Below are 19,801 nucleotides of genomic sequence, written 5' to 3'. Positions count from 1 at the left end.
CTCGGCTGCTAGCCACGCCCCAGGTAATTATGTTTTAAGTAAAATTCAGTAGCATGAATTAATTAGAAAATAACGGTTTGACATTACTCAAAATCCTAAGTCCCTAACTACACTTGCTATAATAAAGTATAAAGAATAAAAAGGCTTTGTCTCTCTTACGTGCTCCAAGAAATGTTCATCAGCACGATACACCCATCCAAAGGTCAGCAAGAAGCAGCACTCTCTTCCACGGGGAAGAGTTTTTATACCTTTCTACGCTAAGCTAATCTAAGTAAAAGTACAATTTTTCTGCAAAAGTCGGAGTCCCATTGGCCTGTCAAGTGACAGGCTATCGTCACCACATTTTTTTTAGAACATCAGTTCCGTCACTTTCTTAGAGTCCATTGTCTCTAGCTTTCAAACAACGAGGCTTCCTCCAATTTGCAACAATATCCAAAAGAGGATCATTTGCTTCCTCGGATATGAAACTTGTCACACTCTCTTCTGCCGGTTCCCGGCCTTGGCCTCGCTTGTGTAAAGGATAGTCAGCTCATCACGACAAAATGTTTCAGCAGGAGGAAATTCTTTCATCATGGACTCTCTCTTGGTCCGAGCAGAATTTTAGCAAACACCATGGACTAGGCCCAGAACCATTTTTTTCCCCGAAAAACTATTATATAAACAAACACAAAAGAATAATTAATGCGAGTAATAAAGTTCGTTCTGTTGCCACCCTCCATTGCTAATGATTAACCCATTAGTCTAAATTACCTAGCTGTGGCACACAAATAAAGCAGCATTTATATCTACCATTCTTCATTTAATCCAGCGGGATTCTTTATGCACCTGTAAAGAATAGAGTGACACCACATAGACAGAAAAGCAAAATAAGCACATGCCATTTATTTTAAACAGCTGCAATTAGTTATGACACAACAATAGACAGGTTTAATTAATTATTTTCCACATACAAGGAAATGCAACATAATGTACGTTTATGAGCACACATGTTAATAACCCTCGTGTATCTGTACTGCAACTTTAAACTATGTTGAATGAATACACATACAGCACAAATTGTTAGCATGATTAATTTTTGTTATGGAAGTGTGACTTCACGAGCTGAAATGAAAACATTTCTGAATCTCGCTCCATCAACAGCGCCTGGCCACAGCGCGCGTTCGCGCGCGCGTGGCAGTTTCAAATCGCCATGCGCGTGGCCAGGATTGTCTCCTGGGAAGCAGACACGGCAGCAATAGGTTCTCGGCGGAGACGCGCTTCCGCGCGGCTAGCCAAGACCTAAAAAGTGAATATTGTAAAGACGCGTTGAAAAAGAAATGTATTTCTCCATGCAAGAAAGCATGGAAATTAGTATCTTCCATGTGCCAAAAGCAATCTGTAATTAATAATGAACTGGCTGGCCATTTTAGTGAATAGTCTCTAGATACTATGCATCTAAGACAAGTGTAAACCACATGTCCAGGCATATGCAGTAGTGCAACCCCTCTATATTACAACTCATGCTGTACTTCTGATACAAGCTGAGAACTGTAGCTACTGCTGTGAACTGTGACTGGTGATAACTTTCATGCACCTAGCAGCCATGATAAAACCGACGTACCATACGTATTGGTACCACGCTATGTAAGCTGCTACTCACAAGACTAGAATCATCCAAAAAGCGAGTGGTTAGAAAATGTCATCATGCTAAGAAAGCTCTTGATTCTACCACTTGATAATTTCTTGTTTTGTGACACATGCTCAGTGCTGCTGATAATGAAAATGAGTGAAACACAAAATTATTTAAAGTGTCCGTACAGCGGTCTGCGAGGTGGAGGTGTCTCCACATGTTCACGAAGCATTACTGGCTGTATAGTCAAGTCCAGCGGGATGGGCACTTTGCCTGATCTGTCCTGCAGGCTTTCCTGGCCTGGGTCAATCTACAGATCCACTACCCGGGGAGGCACTGCTTTGGCCACAGGGTGAGAAATCTGTGGTTAAAAGTCTCCATCAGATGGACAAGTTATTTACCTTCTTAATGCCTTTTCTGATGGAGTTTATTATCTAACCGCAGATTCCTCAATGACCCTCCCTCTTCCCCATTCTGTGGATTGGACTCATGCTGTCGATTAATACTCTATCTGTTCTGAGGTTAGATGCTTCTCGGTGCAAACAAGCAGTTTGTGGAAAAAACTGCTAACTAAATAAGCTCAAACAACCAACTGACACTTCTTTGGAGGAATATAAACACTCCCCTATTCTAATACCTATATAGCAGATTGAGGTTTCTACAGGTGGATAGGTACCAGCTTGGTTTTTAGTGTTATCCTAAAATATAACCATTTACAAACAGGTAAAGATATCTCCTATACACCATAGTTTCAAATGTCATGAACTTTTTCCCCACATAGAATAACTGTGTATCTTTTCAGTGTAAATCTAATGTTAATCTTTTAATACTGTTTTTGGATGCTTGTACTCTCACTCTACTTGCAGCAAGGAATTGATAAATCTGCTAACCACTTGTTCTCTTTTTCCAGGCCAGAGCCTACTGGGTTTCTGCTGAAGTTCCACCCATCTCTAAATGCTGTAGACAAAGTACATCGAAATAGTGCCTTGCATTGGGCCGTTTTGGCTGGAAATGTGAATGCTGTGGATCTTCTTTTGGAAGCTGGCTCCAGTTTTGAAATTCAGAATAGCAAGGTGATCTATTTTTCTTGAGTGTATGTTGTGATCAGTGGAATTAATAGTCGTTAAAAAAATCATGCCTCTTTTTTCAGTTTTCAGATCTAAATCTGTTAACATTTGAGATTAAACATAATTATCAGTAGTTAATAATCTGACAGCTTTGTTCGATTTGAAATGGACATTAGTGATCATTTGTGGTATGTGTAAGTAGATGTGTCAAAATATTTGTGTTAAGTGCCTTTAAGAAATACAGTGAATTTGCACAGACAATCGTTTAAAATTCTGTCACTTAAATTGAATTAGGTACTGAAATAGGAGATTGCAGTGTTGCTAAATTAATCATGAATGGGATTTGGTGTATCACCCCATGAGACCACTTAACATGCTGCTAAGAAGAGTTACCTGTACAAAACAAATAATCTTCTGTTTGGCTAGAAGGAGACAAGATAGTTTGATAGGTGCAATCATCTGATGTTATTTCTTCAATGCTACTTATAACTTGTAGCATTTAGTACTTTTTGATGTTAAAAAGGTTTTTTTGAAAATTACTTTAAAACTAATCTGCATCATACCCACAAAAATATGAGAAATTGCTTCCTTTGGAAGCAGCTATCAACTAATCTGTAGCATAGTTGAGGTGTACTCGTTTGTTAAGGTATTTTGGGTTTTAGTTCTTGTAACTCTGTCGCTCTTGTTAACAAAAACTAACTATTTTGAACAAGAATGTAATTTCTGCCAGTTTTAGAACAGGTCAGTAATAGGAGCGGAATGGCAAGAATTATAACCTACTTGGCCAGCATGATGGCTCAGTGAGTGGAATGCCTCTGACAAGTATGGTGATCTGAAGGTCACAGGTTTGGATCCTGTCAAGGGAGACTAAGCCTTCCATCCTTCAAAAGGTCTGTAAATTGAGTACGATAAATTGAGCAAAAGTAACAACTGGTATTTGGAATCTGTGAAAGCTGCAGTTTGGGTGTTTGAGAAGCAATGTAAACTTGTTGTTATTTCCAGTATTACGGTTGTGTTGTATCCGGCAGTTTCAAGCATGGGTTGAATAATACAGCCAAATAAACAGTGTCTTCTAATTAGGACTGTGAAAAGTCCTATTATTTTAGAGGATGGGGAATACAGGATTGTCAATTTCTTACAAACAAACGTGTTTCCTTATTGGATATGGAATGTAGAACAATAATATGAAGAGGTAAAATCTGCTCCAACAGACCATCTATGATTTCATAGCAAAATACTGGAGACGCCGATCAACAAAAAACATTTTATCCAAAAACAATGATGCCTAGTCACAAACGGAAATATACAGGAGTATATTTATTACCACACCAAGGTGCAACTCTAACACTTTTTTGACCTTCAGCATTTGCAAGTGTAGATTTACACCAACAGTAGACCTACCTATCTCCCCCCCCTTTAACCGCTTCCGCGTTTTCCCGCTGTGCGCTGGAATTTAAAAAATGCGCTGTTTATGACAAAGCCAGCTCGTCATCCGCGTAGCGCAGGTAACGCCCATGACGAGCTGGCTTTGTCATTAGCGCGGAAGGGGTTAATTAGGGGGTGGAGCCTCCTAGTACTGGAATTACAAATGGAAAGTTACTTGTAACTTTGCACACATAGTTGGAGAGCTCCTCCACTGTGGCAGAAATCTCCCCATATGAAACTATAAAAGAAATTATTGCAAAAAACATAAAAATGTACAAAATATGTTTCAATGCATTCTATACATAATTTAAAATATACATAATCTTAGAACTAATAAGATTACATTTCACCGCCCACTACATCAACACTTCAGTTTACATATTTAGTAAATAATTATTGTGAATGTTACATTTTAAAAACAAGTTTAACCCCTTGCACGCTGATGACGGAACCGCTCCGTCATCAGCTGCGGTGCGCTGTGCTGATGACGGAGCGGTTCCGTCATGGCCCGCCCCGCTCGATAGAACGCTCATGCGTGGCGCGAATTCCGCGCCTGCGCTGAGGGTTCTATTGAGCGGGGCGGGCCATGACGGAACCGCTCCGTCATGAGCACAGCTCAACCGACGCTGGTGACGGAGCGGTTCCGTCACCAGCATGCGGCCGCCCCGCCCCCTTAGCACTGCGGCGGAATAGCCGCCGCAGTGAAGGGGTTAAACAATAATTAGAAAAATATGTTTCGACAAGAATTAGAAAGTTGTGGCTGGAGCAAATGGACAAAACTAGTTGATTTGATCATGTAAAATCTGCACATCAGAAACTAGATTAACCAACGTTTGAAAACTCCGGGCCTAAGCAAGTTACACTAAAACCCCACATACAGTAGTGTTCAGTGAGTTGATGGTTGATAACCAAGTTTATTGCCTGAAATTCAGGAACAGTTAGAGTGGTCCCTGGAACTAAAGTGTCTAAATGCATTTTCTTGTTCAGTTAGTGATGAACTCTTCATAGATGCCCTACCCTGTTAAGCATAGGATTTAACAGGCAATAATCAGTTGAGAATCAACATTCTGAACAACTTGTTGCAATGATTCACTGTTAAGTGCATTTGTGTAATTAATCTAGATTTGCATTACCTACAAATCTCATATCCTCTGGTGCTGTTTAATGTTGATATATGGGGGTTGAATGTGACGTAAGTCAACCAATAATGAGCCTCCAGCACCACTGCCTCCACCTTGAGGGCTATTCTTTTCTTAGGAGGGTGGTATCATGGCCATGAAGAGTCAGACACTGGACAACCTATGCTATAATTTCAAGTTCTTTGTGCACTAATAGAAGCAGAACCTGTTTGTTTCCGGTCCAGGTAAGACCTGGCTTGGCAGTTTGTGCTGGATTGTTCCCACAAGGAACATAGTCACGCCTGATTTGCATATGGCTGGGTCTGAACTGGGGTGGAAAGGTGAGCTGAAGAGCGATGTTGGATTCACACAGATCTGTGACTGGGGGTGAATGTCTTTAAAGTATCAGCGCTCTGTCCATCATCTCCTTGTGTTTGCTTTGTTCACCCTAAGTTGGCAGGGTATGCCCAGACATCGGTCTCTTGCTCACTTTGCCACTGGATTCAAGTTAGCCTTGCTGATGAGTGGTGTCGCCCCGAAACCGGTCCCAGGAGACTTGTTTCCGGTACAGGGAAGACCTGGCGCGGCAGTTCGGGCTGGACTGTTACCATGAGGAACAGGGTCAAGACTGATTTGCATTTGCCTGGGTCTGAACTGAGGTGGCTAATTGAGCTAAAGAATGATGATGGATTAAACCCAGATCTGTGACTGGGGGTGAGTGTTTGAAAAAGTTTACAGTGCTCTGTCCATCATCTCCTTGAGTTTGCTGAGTAATTTGATCCACCCATTACATCCTGTAATTGCACTATCATGTCGCTTATTGCCCATTCAGGATTTTAGGGCATTGTAAGTAATGTTATAAAAATAGCTGCCAGGTTTCTCCATGTCATGTGTGTATCACCTGTAGCCACAGCTTGTTGTGTGAGCTAACAATGTATTGCGGCATTTGTAGTTTCATTTTTTATAGTAGCAGGGATTCCTCATGATTGCCTTTGACCTGCACCTAGAAATTCCACTTCTCCGGAGTTAAAGCTGTTAACTCTAAGGATGCAGAATTACTGGTTATTCTGAGTAGACTCCTGAGATGCACCTGAGAAAGAGGGAATTTTTGGATGAATCTGTAGCATTTAGTACTTTTTGATGTTAAAAAGGTTTTTTTGAAAATTACTTTAAAACTAATCTGCATCATACCCACAAAAATATGAGAAATTGCTTCCTTTGGAAGCAGCTATCAACTAATCTGTAGCATAGTTGAGGTGTACTCGTTTGTTAAGGTATTTTGGGTTTTAGTTCTTGTAACTCTGTCGCTCTTGTTAACAAAAACTAACTATTTTGAACAAGAATGTAATTTCTGCCAGTTTTAGAACAGGTCAGTAATAGGAGCGGAATGGCAAGAATTATAACCTACTTGGCCAGCATGATGGCTCAGTGAGTGGAATGCCTCTGACAAGTATGGTGATCTGAAGGTCACAGGTTTGGATCCTGTCAAGGGAGACTAAGCCTTCCATCCTTCAAAAGGTCTGTAAATTGAGTACGATCAATCTGAATTACCATGAACGTTCATCCAAAAAGTTCAACTGCGTACCTGCAGATCACATTAATTCCAATATTATCCTATACTTCGAATAAGAATTAAGAGACCTTTCAATGAGGCTGTATGTGTGGACTCGAAAGTCCCAGCAGTCTAAATGCTATTAGGTAAAAAATTAGGACTGGCTTTGCCACAAATTGCATTTGGCCACTTGGTAGCTTAGATTAAGCCCAAACATATATTTTACTCATAGAAGGTGGCCTGTCCAAATATCCAAAAGTGTCATTTAGTCTTGTTGGATCTGCATCATCAAATTTGCACATGCATTTGTAGGATCATGATAAATCTTACTTGCATGGCTGCTATTCCATGTTTCCCCAAAGTGCACCCTGCTCAATTCTTTTGGATCAGTACTTTTCTGATCACAAGGATACCGCATGCAGAAACTACACTGCTAAGTTATGCAAGAATACAACTGCATCTGTTTGGAGATAAGTGTTTTTGTAGTAAGACAAGGATTAATGTTTGACAACAGTAGGTGTAACCAGCATAAGTAAGGAAGTAGCGATACTGGTGAGATGGGTAAACTTGATTCACCTTGTTGCTCTAAGCTGCTCTCCCAAACTGTTTCTGTGTCCTTGGGGTGGGGCATCACTTGAGTGTTTCCACCTTGCTAGTATTTATGCACTCAGGTTTATGATACCTCAAGCTTCCACAAAATTGCTATTGTATTTTTGTGTTTTGACATACATGTTGTCTCTACTTACCTAGGGAGAAACTCCTCTTGATATTGCTAATCAAACCCGGAATCGCATCATTACTCATATGTTGAGTGTGTCTGAGAGTAACAAAAGCAGCCGAAGCTTCAGACTTCTGAAGAAACTGGAAAAATATGAGGTAATATTAAGAAAATCTTTGTCAAAAACATCTGTAAGTGTGTTGAGATTAAAAATCACGCAAATATTTCATGAATTTGGGAAAGGAGAGGGTGTTGCTTTACTTTTTCTAAATTGCCTATGGGTTCTAGCTAACCATGGATTTGATTAATGAATAGAAGATCCTTCTAACTTGAGGGTACGTTTTAGGGAGGAAACTCCAGATGATTTTTGTAACTGCAACTTAATGTGAATCATTAAAGAAGGGGGCAGGTCTTGGGTGCCTCACCACCCTGTTGAGTTTATACTTTGAACTGGAAATGCCTAGAAGCGGAAAGAACAACTGGGATTATTCCCTGACCAGAGTGTAACTGGTGCAGAAGTTATTTATTATCTCCTATTTCTATCTCCTGTGATCACATGTCTGCATGTGGAGAAACCAGACTTTCCATATAAACATTGATAATTCTGATTGAGACTTGTAGCCAAAGATTTCCCATCTTTTGAATATTTCCCAGGATTTAGACTTTAGCAGGAAACTTTTCAACAGTACCTCTTCGTGTTGATGGGTGGCGCCGTGCGGCTCTGCACCAATGCCGTTTTGCTACAGAAATGATGTCCAGAGCCTGTATATGCACCACTCCTGCACACTGACATCAGTTCCTTTTTTTCCACGCCACCAGGCGCTGAACCAGAGCTTTCGCTCATCTCTGTGACACTTTACCTCAATATTTCACTATACCCTAGTCCTTTGGGATTCAGCGTCTCAAGTTTAAGGGTGGGCAGAACATGCGGTGTTTCATTATGCTGAGTTATATAAAAACGGCGTGAGATTCTGCAGCAATCCACCAGCTGGAGAAAAGTATGCGGCTTGTGCTGCTCGTGCTGCAATTTAGTGCTTGTAGCACAAGCAGTGCTGAAAAATCAGCGCAAACTGATCCTGCATTGCGCAAGAGCGTGCAGCCATTCGAGTTGATTTTGCTGTCACTCGAGTAGACCATCTACTCGAGCAAGGAGCAAATCTACTAGAGATTCAGCCCTTCGACCATGACCGCTCACATTGGAACATTTTGCTAGGGGTTTCCAAATCTCGCTCACCAGCTCACATTTTCTGGAGCATCGTACGTGGAGATTGGTAGAATTTGCCTGGACTTCCACATTAAAGAGTAACGTGGAGTGACAAAAATTCTTCCAAATCCACGGACGGTATGAAACGTTCAGCCCACTGCTTCTCAAGTCCTCCAGGTGTTCCAGAAGATCCCCAACCTGTCCTTGCCTATGCCATTCAGGACTGCCGAGAAGCAGCCAAGTTCCCTACTCGTTGTGACCTGGTTCTCCATAGCCATGCCGTTCGATGGACTTGCATATAAGGGGACTAGGCAGACTCCAGTCTGACGTATCCTATACCACCAGCTCATCCCACCCCAGCATGGTGCCAAGCAGTTTCACAGTCGCAGCCATGGTGCCCACTGACTCTGCAGCCAATGTCAATGGGTTGCCTACTTTACTACCCCCTCTGCAGCCCCATCTGCAAAACCCCTTTAGCGTGCCTTTAGTGAATCATGACCACCTGGTGGAAGGCAGGATCTAACAAGTCTTACTGGGTTGGCAGACCATCACATTAGACCGGTGCAAAATGTTGGGAAGGGCAATGCTCTTCTTTTCTTTCTGCTCTGCTGCACATTATACTGTCTCCCAACGACTGTGTGAGGATCATCTTTCTGTTTTTCAGCAGGTAGTGTAAACCCTTGTGGCCAAAGGGCCTATTTAGAGGTTACGTGCACCAGAAATAGGATATGACTGTTATGGGTGCTTCTGTCTGGTGCCCAAAAAAGGACGGAGGCCTCCAACCTATTTTACACCTGCACCATCTAAATGCCTTCTTCCGGAACAAAAAAATTCAAAATGCTCTCATTATTTTAATATACCCATCCTGTTGACTTAATGGTGTTACCTGTGGTTTGTGTTAGTACAGGAGCATTTTCAGTTTACTGTGCTCCCTTTTGGTCTCACCAGTGGCCTCAGGACTTCATGAAAGTGATGGTGGTGGTGCAGCATTTCTTTGCAGGTCAGGGGTGCCAATCTTCTCCTACCTCGACAACTGGCTGTTGAAGATAGTCAACTATTTCTGAACTACATTGGACACCCCGTCATCTTTGGGGTTCAGTATCGGCGTCCAGGAGACACACCTGACTCCTTCTCGTATATTCCCCTTCATCTGAGCTATTCTTGATCAGGTTTGGTTTTGTGCTTTTCTCTCTGGACAGTCCAGGACATTCGGGCTATGATCCCAATATTTGAGCCTTTTTCCTGGATTTCAATGAGGTCAACTCTTAGGCTGCTGGGACTGATGGCCTCCTAAATCCTGCTAGTTGAGCACACCAGGAGGCATATACGGGCTCAGCAGTGGGATCTGAAATCTTTTTTTTTTTGGCACAACATTGAGGGGAGTTCTTCGACCATGTTCTGATATCGGAGGAGGTGACGGAAGACCTGTGTTCGTGATTCCTGCCGGTGCGGGCCCCTCTTCCTCTCCCACCCAGAGTTTACAGTGGTGACCAATGTCACCTCTGGCTTGGGGTGGCCATCTGTGAGGTGTGGAGATCAGAGATCTCTGGTGGAGTCCCGGCTCCACATCAACCTTCTGGAGCAGAGGGCCATCCGCTTGGCGTTGAAAGACTTCCTACCATCCATCAACGGGAGGCTAATGCAGGTGCTCACGGGGAACAGCAGATAAATGTGGTACTGCAGCAAACAGGGCTAGGATTCCTTGCACCTCTGGAACTGGCTGGACCACCAAGGAATTCCTCTGGTGGTGAACCAGATGGTAGGATGAATGAGTTCCAGGCCAGATGAGCTCAGCTGTCTGCACCTAGGGAATCGCTATTGGCAGTTACAGTCTGAGGTGGCACAGGATCTTTTCTACGAATGGGAAGAATCTTGCCTCGAATTGTTGACTACCGCCAAGAATTCACATTGTCACTACTTCTGCGCGTTGAAGCTTGCAAGACATCTTTAACTCGGAGACGTATTCCACCTCAAATGGAACTCAGAACTCCTGTACGACTGTCCACTCATACCACTCCTGCCCCAAGAACATGAGGACTGTCCGGGTCCACTTTATCATACAAGCCCTGGATTGAGTATAGTGTGTAGAATATCCTGAACACCTGGGCTTGAGTATCTTTCCTCCGATCAGGCTGCCCCTTCGGGGAGGACCAGCTGTTATAGCAGCAGAGCAAGGTTCTGTACCCGGGTCTTCACAAGCTTGAACTACGACAGCTGAACACCTTTGATCTTCCTCCACAGGTGGTTGATCTCATCTTGGCAGCCAGACGTCCGACTAAAACCGTACATTCCTGTCATTGGACCCATCTGTGGCTTGGTGAGGCATTCTGCAGATTGAACCCCTTCAGGACGTTTGTTTGTTTTGTCCCTAGCAAGGACTTCCACTGGCACAGTTAACAGGTATCATTTGGCTTTTTTGTCATTGTCGGATAATCCGCTTTGATAAAGTCTCCTCCTTTCCTGTTATGAAATTTCTGAAAGGGCTATAACATTGGTTTCCTCCCTCTCCTTTCCCCTTGGCACAGTGCGATCTTAATTTGGTCTTCCCCTTTCCCATTTCCAATGTGAACTCCATTTGAGCTGCTTCACAGCTGTCCCTTGTGCTCGACACTCTCAAGACCATGTTACTCATCAGTACATTGACGCAGCATGTGAGTGAGCTTCAAGCCCTCTATGTCAACCTGCCATACACCACCACCTTACCAGAGAAAGTGGTTCTGCGTACTATGCATCTTTTCTGCCAAAAGTTGACACCACGGTCCATGTTGGTCAAACCATCACTCTGCCGACGTTCTATGTTCTGCTTCAACCCTCTAACGAGGTGGAGAGTTTCCATCGCTTGGACTCCATGAGAGCACGAACTGACTGAATGAATGAGTGAATATTGGTTTTGTAAAGCGCAAACCTTGCCCAAGTGCGTCAAGGCGCTAAATGTATAGCATCAAGAAGCGGTGAGCGAGGGAACATGCTCAGGTCGACGTATCTAGAAAAAGCCAGATCTTTAAGGCTTTACAAAAAAGCGGAAGGGACACCTGACTAGAAAGTTCTTCTGGGAGAGAATTCCACAGTTTGGGCGCAGCCGTAGAGAAGGCTTTGCCCCCCCATTTAGCCTTCTTAAATCGAACTATCAATAAATTTTTATCCGAGGACCGGAGCGATCTGATAGGAGCATAATGATGGACAATCGACTTGCTGCCCTCTGAGCCAGAGTCATACAGAGCTTCTACATAGATTGTGCCAGAGACCACCGGGCGGGCGATCAATCCTTTGTGGGGTTCCCTTAAGTATAAAAAAGACAGGGCTGTATAGAAGAGAACCATCACCCTAGATCGTGCTCTGCATTAAGATCTGGTTAGCATTGGCTAGGAAGAGGCCTCTGGTATGATTGCGTGCTCATTTTACCAAGGCTACAGCGGCTACTACTGTGTTAGCATGCAAAGTTACTATTCTAGACTTTTGCTTGCCAGGTGGTTTAGTGGGGCATCCATCCATATGTTCACGGAGCACTATTGTCTGGACAGTTATTTCCACCAGTAAGGGCATTTTCCCGGCTCGCTTCTAGAGGACTTTTTTGGTTTGAGTCCATTCATAGCTCCCCTCCAAGTAGGTACTTATTGGTATCTATCCAAAAGGTGAAGAATCTGCGGCTAGACGTTGGCAATTCTCTTTCTGGTAGAGACTGTTAAGCTGCAGATTCTTCACCGACCCTCCCAACCTCCCCGTTCTGTGATTGGACTCTATCCATCAATAAGATCTCAAGTCTAGGAATCTGCACTGGTCATGCCAATTTGCTTTTGGGGCGCTGCGTCTGAGGGCGAGAACACTCTTAAAAGCAGCTGACCTCAGCGAGAGGGTTGTGGCGCCTCCATGGGCTCCACATGTCTTTTCCCTGATTGGAACAGCGTTGGTGCGGAGCCGCATGGTGCCACCCACCAGCACACAAAGATTCTAGTGAAAAGTTTCTGAATCCTATTTGTTGCCTGGGGAATATGTTAAAGGTGAGGAAACTGAAGGTAGAAAGTCTCTTTCAGAAATAGTATTACCAAAGTGTGTGCAAAGATGATGCTACATGGGCGCTTTCAGCTGCCGATTCTGCCCCACATTTGCGCTTATTGTTCACCCCCTCAGTTTAAGGTTTTTCACCAAACTGTATTGACTGAAACTGGTGTTTGATTGCCTCTTGATGCCTTGTTGGTCTTTCCTCGATTTTCTTCTTTTGCTTTGCTTGGGTATTAGCAGGATTTTTTCAGTCTACCTTTGGTTAAAAAGAAACCTATATAAATTATCCATACAAAGGCTGTGTCACTTACCTTCATATGAAACATCCAGTCTGCCCTTACCAGTGCTGCACTGCCTTCCCAGTGAAACCTCATTCAATAAATATGTGACAAGAACAAGGTATTGTAAAATAATGGATTATTTATTTATTTATAAGCTGCGATACAGCATATACAGGCACAAGGAAAGGTTGTGTAAACCCCTTAAGACATGAAGGCTCATAGGTGTGAAATTCCCAAATAGCGAATCCATAGCATCGCTATTTGGCAATCGCAAAAGGAAATGTATGTATCATGCGACATCTGATGGAATAAGGTTTTTCTTTTTCTCTGCAGATGGGCATCATACTCAAGAGATAGTTACCTGTATGGTAATTTTCTTTTCAGCTCTATGTAGAGCATCTTTTGTATGCCTTGCAGGTATTACTAAGCTTAATTATGTCTCCCTGTGACGCCTTGTACATGCCTCACCACTTTGCTCGAGGGCCACCTTAAGGTGCCTCTCTCTTCGCGTTGCTTCAATCTATGGAGCATTACTTATGCTTCTATTTGGTGTTATTCTTCCTCTCCTGAGAGGATCTTCATTTCCCAAGGGAGCAGTGGGTCAAATGGTAAAGCCCATGATGACCTGCAGTACATCATCCAGTACTGGTCTAGCTAGTGCTCCTAGCTTGAACTTTACTTATGAGTCTATCCTTCATTCTTTAGCAAGGGCCTTTCGCTCTACATCAGCAAGATGGGCTCTTACCTCAGGCACCTCTGGTCACAGGCTCAAATTCCTTCTTGTGGTTCCTGTAGAAAGGAATTTTCCTTCATTATCGTACCCTAGTGGTCTTCTTTGTTTGTGAGATCCTGCCTACATTATTAATCTGTAGGAGTCATGCTGAAGAGACTGTTTTCTTGCGCCAATCTCGTTGTCCTTACATAGACTCTACCCTGCAAGGGTTGGGTGCTGCTACTGCTCGAAGAGCCAGGTCTTGAGGAGTCTTCTGAAGGCGAGTAGGTCTTGGGTTCTGCCGTATGTGGGTAGAGAGGGTGTTTCAGGTCTTGGCGGCGAGGTAGGAGATGGATCTGCTGCCGGAGGTTGTTCGTTGGATGCGGGGGACAGGGGCGAGGCTGGCGGGTGGGGTTGTAGAAGCTGAGTCTGCTGTTCAGGTAGGCTGGTCCGGCGTTGTGGAGTGTTTGTGTGCGTGGGTGAGAAGCTTGAAGGTGATCCTCTTGTCGACGGGGAGCCAGAGTAGGTCTCTCAGGTGGGGGGGTGATGTGGCTGCAGCTGGGGATGTTGACTGTCAGTCGGGTGGAGGTGTTTGGGATGCGTTGTAGTCGTCGTAGGTGTTTGGCTGGGATTCCTGCGTAGAGTGCGTCGCCGTAGTCCAGTCTACTGCTGACGAGGGCCTGTGTCACCGTTCTTCATGTTTCGGTCGAGATTCACTTGTAGATCCTGCGGAGCATGGGGAGGGTGTTGTAGCAGGAGGAGGAGACGGCGTTGACCTGCTTGAAAATGGAGCGGGATGAGTCTAAGATGAATCCTAGGTTGCGTGAATGGTCGGTGGTTGTTGGTGCTGTTCCCAGGGTGGTTGGCCACCAGGAGTCGTCCCAGGCTGAGGGGGTGGGTCCGAGGATGAGGACCTCCGTCTTGTCCAAGTCCAGCTTCAGACGGCTGCTCCTCATCCAGTCGGGGACTGCCTTCATTCCCTCGTAGAGGTTGGTTTTGGCGGTGGGTCCTTGGTGAGAGGATGAGCTGGGTGTCGTCGTCGTAGGAGATGATGAGGTCGTGATGGCGGGCCACTTGTGCGAGGGGGGCCATGTAGACGTTGAACAGCGTCGGACTGAGGGATGAGCCCTGGGGGATGCCACAGATGATGTTGGTGGCTTCGGATCGGAAGTGTGGGAGGCGGACTCTCTGGGTTCTGCCTGAGAGGAAGGACGTGGTCCAGTTACGGGTCTTCTCTTGGGTCTGGCTTCTAGGAGGCGTGTCTTTAGAGTGCGATGGCAGACCGTGACGAAGGCGGCTGACCGGTCCATGAGGATGAGGGCTGATGTTTCGCCGTTGTCTAGTCGGCGCCTGATCTCATCTGTGGCGGCGATGAGGGCTGTCTCGGTGCTGTGGTTGCGTCTGAATCCGGACTGGGACGGGTCCAAGATGTTGTTGTCTTCCAGGTGGCGGGTCAATTGTATGTTGACGAATTTCTTGATGACTTTTGCCGGGAACAGGAGCAGGGAGATTGGCCGGAAGTTCTTGAGATCCTTGGGGTCCGCTTTGGGCTTCTTGAGGAGGGGTTTGATTTCGGCGTGCTACCAGCTTTCTGGGAATGTCGCAGTTTCAAAGGGGATGTTGATGACCTTCCGTAGTTGGGGTGCGATGGCTGCGTCTGCTTTGTTGAATACGTGGTGTGGGCACGGGTCTGACTGAGATCCTAAGTGGATGGAGTTCATGACCTTGCGTGTCTCGTCGTTGACGTTGGATCAGGAGGTCAGGCAGTCGGCGCTGGTGGTGTTCACAGGGGAGGTGGAGTCTGGCGTATTCGGGGCAGTCATGGTGTTGAAGCTGTCGTGGGTGATGGATTAAACCCAGATCAGTTGACTGGGGGGGGGGGGGGGGGAGTGCTTGTATTGTCAACGCTCCGTCCATCATTTCCTTTGGTTTTTCTTTAAGCTGTCGTGGATGTCGGTGATCTTGCGGTGGAAGAAGATGGCTAGTGAGTCGCACAGTTCTTGTAAGGGCGGGATGTTGTTGGCGAGTTCCTTTACGATGCTGAAAAGCTCCTTGCTGTTGTGTGCGTTGTTATACAAGCGGTCTTTGAAGGAGGATCTTTTGGCTAATCTGATGAGGTGGTGATGTGGGCTCGTGGTTGTCCGGTGTGCGTTCGTGGAGCCATGTCTTCTCCAGTTTCCGGCATGCACGTTTGGAGTCTGGAGCTCCTCGATGAACCAGGTGGCTCTCTTGTTGACGTGGCAGTTGGAGATTTTCTTGAGCGGGGCGAGGGTGTTGGCGCAGTCGTCGATCCACTGTCTGAGGTTGCGGGCTGCGTCGTCTGGGTTGGTGGGGTCGGTGGGTGAGTTCTTGGCGAGGGAGGTGATCAGCTGGTCTTCGGTGACTTTGCTCCAGCAGCGGCGGGGCAGCTGATAGGGGCGGTGGTGCGTCGTTGGTTTCTTGAAGGTGAAATGGATGCAGCGGTGGTCGGTCCAGTGGAGTTCGGTGGTGTGGTCGAAGGCGACGTTGGAGCCTGTGGAGAAGACTGGGTACAGTGTGTGGCCCGCGGCATGGGTGGGTGCGGTGATGAGTTGTCTGAGGCCCAGGTTGTCGATCAGGTTGGCGGAGTTGGCGTTGTTGTTCTCGAGGTGGAAGTTCCGGTCCCCGAGGAGGATGTAGTCCATGGAGGCGAGTGCGTGGGTGCTGGCGAGGTCGGCGATGGAGTCGCTGAACTGAACCCAGGGTCCAGGGGGGGTCTGTAGATGAGTGTTCCTCTGAGAGTGGTGTTTGGGTCGGTGTTTATCCGGAAGTGCAGGTGTTCGGCGGTGTTGAGGGTGTCGTCTGCGTGGGTGGCGACCTTGAGGGTGGACTTGGGGACGATGGCTATTCCTCCTCCGATTCCATTGGCGCGATCCCTGCGGGTTATCTTATAGCCGTCCGGGATGGCTATGGCGATGTCGGCCACCAGGTCTCGGTCAGGAAAGCCAAGTCTGGGGCGGAGGTGTCGAGCTGATCCCAGAGCTCGACGGTGTGTTTGCGTGCGGAGCGGGTGTTGAGGAGTATGCAGCGGAGGTGGTTGGGTCCAGTCCCTGGAGGTTTGGTGGTTCTGTCGCAGGTGAAGCTTCAGGTGTGGCAGGAGAAGGGTCCGTGGGTCTATTTTGGTGCGGCCTGGAAGCAGGTGTGGTTTCGGCCGGCGTTGAGTATGTGAAGGGTGCTGGCGTCGTAGTGGATTCTGGTGTCGCGGGGTTCTGGCGCTGGGCGCGAACCGGGCGGGAACGAGTGCAGACGGGCTTGCCGTAGGCGCGCCGCGCTCCCGCTCCGCTCGGCCTGCATTTGAGGTGGCTTGGGAGGGAGGAGCAGCTGGGAGGCTGGAGCAGGGAGGCGAATGGGTGTGCAGGGGGGGGCGAATGGGTGTGCAGGGGGTCGGGCCGCAGGGTAGCAGCGGCGGGAAGGGCCGGATCGGAAGCGGCGGGGGGACCGGCGCACAGGTTGGAGGGGAAGGAGAAATCCCAGTCAACAAGGGCTGAAGGGGAGGTGATCCCAGGAATAAGGAGGCAGCAAGGAGGCAGGAGCCCAAGGCAGTCAAGTGACAAACAGCGGCGTGGGGGCGACTTGCCTGCGAGCAGGGTCAAAGGTCCTTCCTGCTACTGCTTCGCGGCCTGCATATGAGGTGGCTTGGGAGGGAGGAGCAGCTGGGAGGCGAATGGGTGTGCAGAGGGGCGGGCCGCAGGGAAGCAGCGACTGGAAGGGCCGGATTGGAAGCGGCGTGGAGGCAGGGGGAACCGGCGCACAGGGCAAAGGGGAAGGAGAAAGCCCAGCCAACAAGGGCTGAAGGGGAGGTGAATCCAGGAACAAGGAGGCAGGAGCCCAAGGCAGTCAGGTGACGAGCAGCAGTGTGGTTAACATCAGATCCAATTAGATGGTAATTGCATGTTCGAGGCATATGGGCTGCAGATGGTACATTTATGAATAGATCGCCATCTGGTGTTGGGTTCGGATGATTGCACTTTGTTTTTCTTCTGGAGAAGTCTTTGTCGTCATAGATGACTCCTCCTCTCGGTGTTAGTGCGCATGGGCATCGGCTCCATCCTTAGATTGTTTTTTTCCGCCATCGGGTTCGGATGAGGATCGAAGCGCTCCGGACCGACTTCAACAAAGAAGGTTAGAACCGGCGCGTATTCCTTTCCAAATCGACGGTATCGTTATCGAACGCGACTTTACTCCATACCGACGCGGTTCGAAGGACGACGACTACGAGAAACTCGACGTAGTCCAGCCCGGGGTCCATGGAAAGGACTCCATTCAAAAAATGTCCAACGTGTGGTGCTAAGTTCCCACACAAGGACCTACACGAGGTGTGCAACCTCTGCTTGTCCCCTGAACACGAATCCAGGGACTGTGAGGCCTGTGCAGCGTTCTCTTCAAAATCGACGATTAGAAACCGTCGAGCCCGAAGACACGAGGTATCGAGAATGCAGTCACAAGCAATCCCGGAGCTGTTTGAGGACCAGCACCCAGAAGAGGAGGAAGAAGAGGCCGACGAGGCGGGGTCTGAAGAGGACGAGTCTGACGTCGAGGAAATCGACGTCCAACAAACCGTGAGTGACGACGTCCCTTTACCAAAAAACAGACCCCCCACGGTATCGACCCCGCCTTCGAGCCCGGTCAGACAACCGAAAAAAGTTTCCAACGCCCCGCCTTCGAGCCCGGCAACGAAACAGAAACCGAAACACTCGGTCTCCCATCATAGTGGTTCCGGTTCCGATAAACGGACCACATCGACACCGAAGCTCCAAGTCAAGGAAAGCTCGAAGTCGAAGCAGTCCATGTCGACACCGAAGCACGCTTCGGCGTCGAAAACACCCTCGACACCGGGGACATCTTCGATACCGAAAAAATCGGATCCGAATAAAATCTCGGCACCGAAAATACAAATGGACATTCAAAAGAAAAAACACCTTTCGGACCCGAAAACTGCGGTACCGACACAGGAACACGGGAATGATCCTAAACAAAAGACTCTGTTTATTGACCCAAAGACTGGCAAGGTAGTCACAGAACTACCTAAAAAGAGGAAGAATGAACATTCGGACGACAAGACTCATCCGAAGAAGAGAACAATGGGGACGAATACAACTCCTCCCTCTTCTCCCAAACCTAGACACACACCATCTTCTCCTCTTCCTCACAATAGGCCAAATATTCCTCCCACACGACCATCTACACCTACAACAGATGTAGAGAGTGACACAGGGGAGGGGGAACATCCTGGGGATGATGAAGACACAATCCCAGAGGAGGCAGACCCATGGGAAGAGTATAATGTAGGGTCAGATAATGATAACGACCCTGAATTGTATCCCTCAAAACCTTCACCTCCTGATGACAATACTGGGTTTGCACAACTCATTAATAGAGCAGCAACATATCATAAGGTAGAACTACATGCAGAACCTCAAATAGAGGACTTCTTATTAGAAACACTACCTACTGCACAAAGAACATCAGGAACACTACCAATGCTTAAGGGCCTTCTCAGTCATACATCAGAGATATTCAAAGACCCAGTGAGGGCTAGGGTATTGAACCCAAGAATCGATAAAAAATATAGGGCAGCACCAAAAGACCCAATATACATTAAAGGGCAAATTCCTCTAGACTCACTAGTGGTCACAAACGCTCGTAAGAGAGCAAACTCTTTATCTACAGGAGAAGCTCCACCTCCTGACAAAGAGTCTAAACTAATAGATGCCTCTGGCAAGAGAGTGGCATCTCAAGCGGCAAACAGCTGGCGCATAGCTAATACGCAAGCACTACTTGCAAGGTATGACAGAGCGCATTATGATGAGTTAGAAAAACTCATCACACATCTCCCTAAAGAACATCAAAAGAGGGCAGATCAACTCATACAAGAAGGGAAGTTAATTACTAACACTTCAATAAAGTGCGCCCTAGACGCGGCAGACACTGCAGCAAGGTCTACAAACACAAGCATCATGTTAAGGAGACATGCATGGCTCAGAGTATCAGGGTTCAAACAAGAAGTACAAACATCGTTACTGAACCAACCTTTTGATGGGAAAACACTTTTCGGCACAGGGACAGATGAGGCCCTAGAAAAGATGAAGAAGGATACC

General features: G+C 46.7%; 1 protein-coding gene across 1 annotated transcript in view; it reads left to right on the top strand.

The window, feature by feature from the left end:
- Positions 1-19,801, top strand: part of ZDHHC13 (zDHHC palmitoyltransferase 13) — a 265,540-nt gene that overhangs the window by 137,353 nt on the left and 108,386 nt on the right. The window contains exons 7-8 of the mRNA XM_078684239.1: positions 2,520-2,682; positions 7,522-7,647. Coding sequence (XP_078540365.1) covers positions 2,520-2,682; positions 7,522-7,647 — 289 coding nt within the window. The remainder of the gene's footprint in view (positions 1-2,519; positions 2,683-7,521; positions 7,648-19,801) is intronic.

This window comes from Lissotriton helveticus, chromosome 3_2, assembly GCF_964261635.1.
Source record: "Lissotriton helveticus chromosome 3_2, aLisHel1.1, whole genome shotgun sequence".
Classification (NCBI taxonomy): domain Eukaryota; kingdom Metazoa; phylum Chordata; class Amphibia; order Caudata; family Salamandridae; genus Lissotriton; species Lissotriton helveticus.
This window is presented reverse-complemented; position numbering and strand designations above follow the sequence as displayed.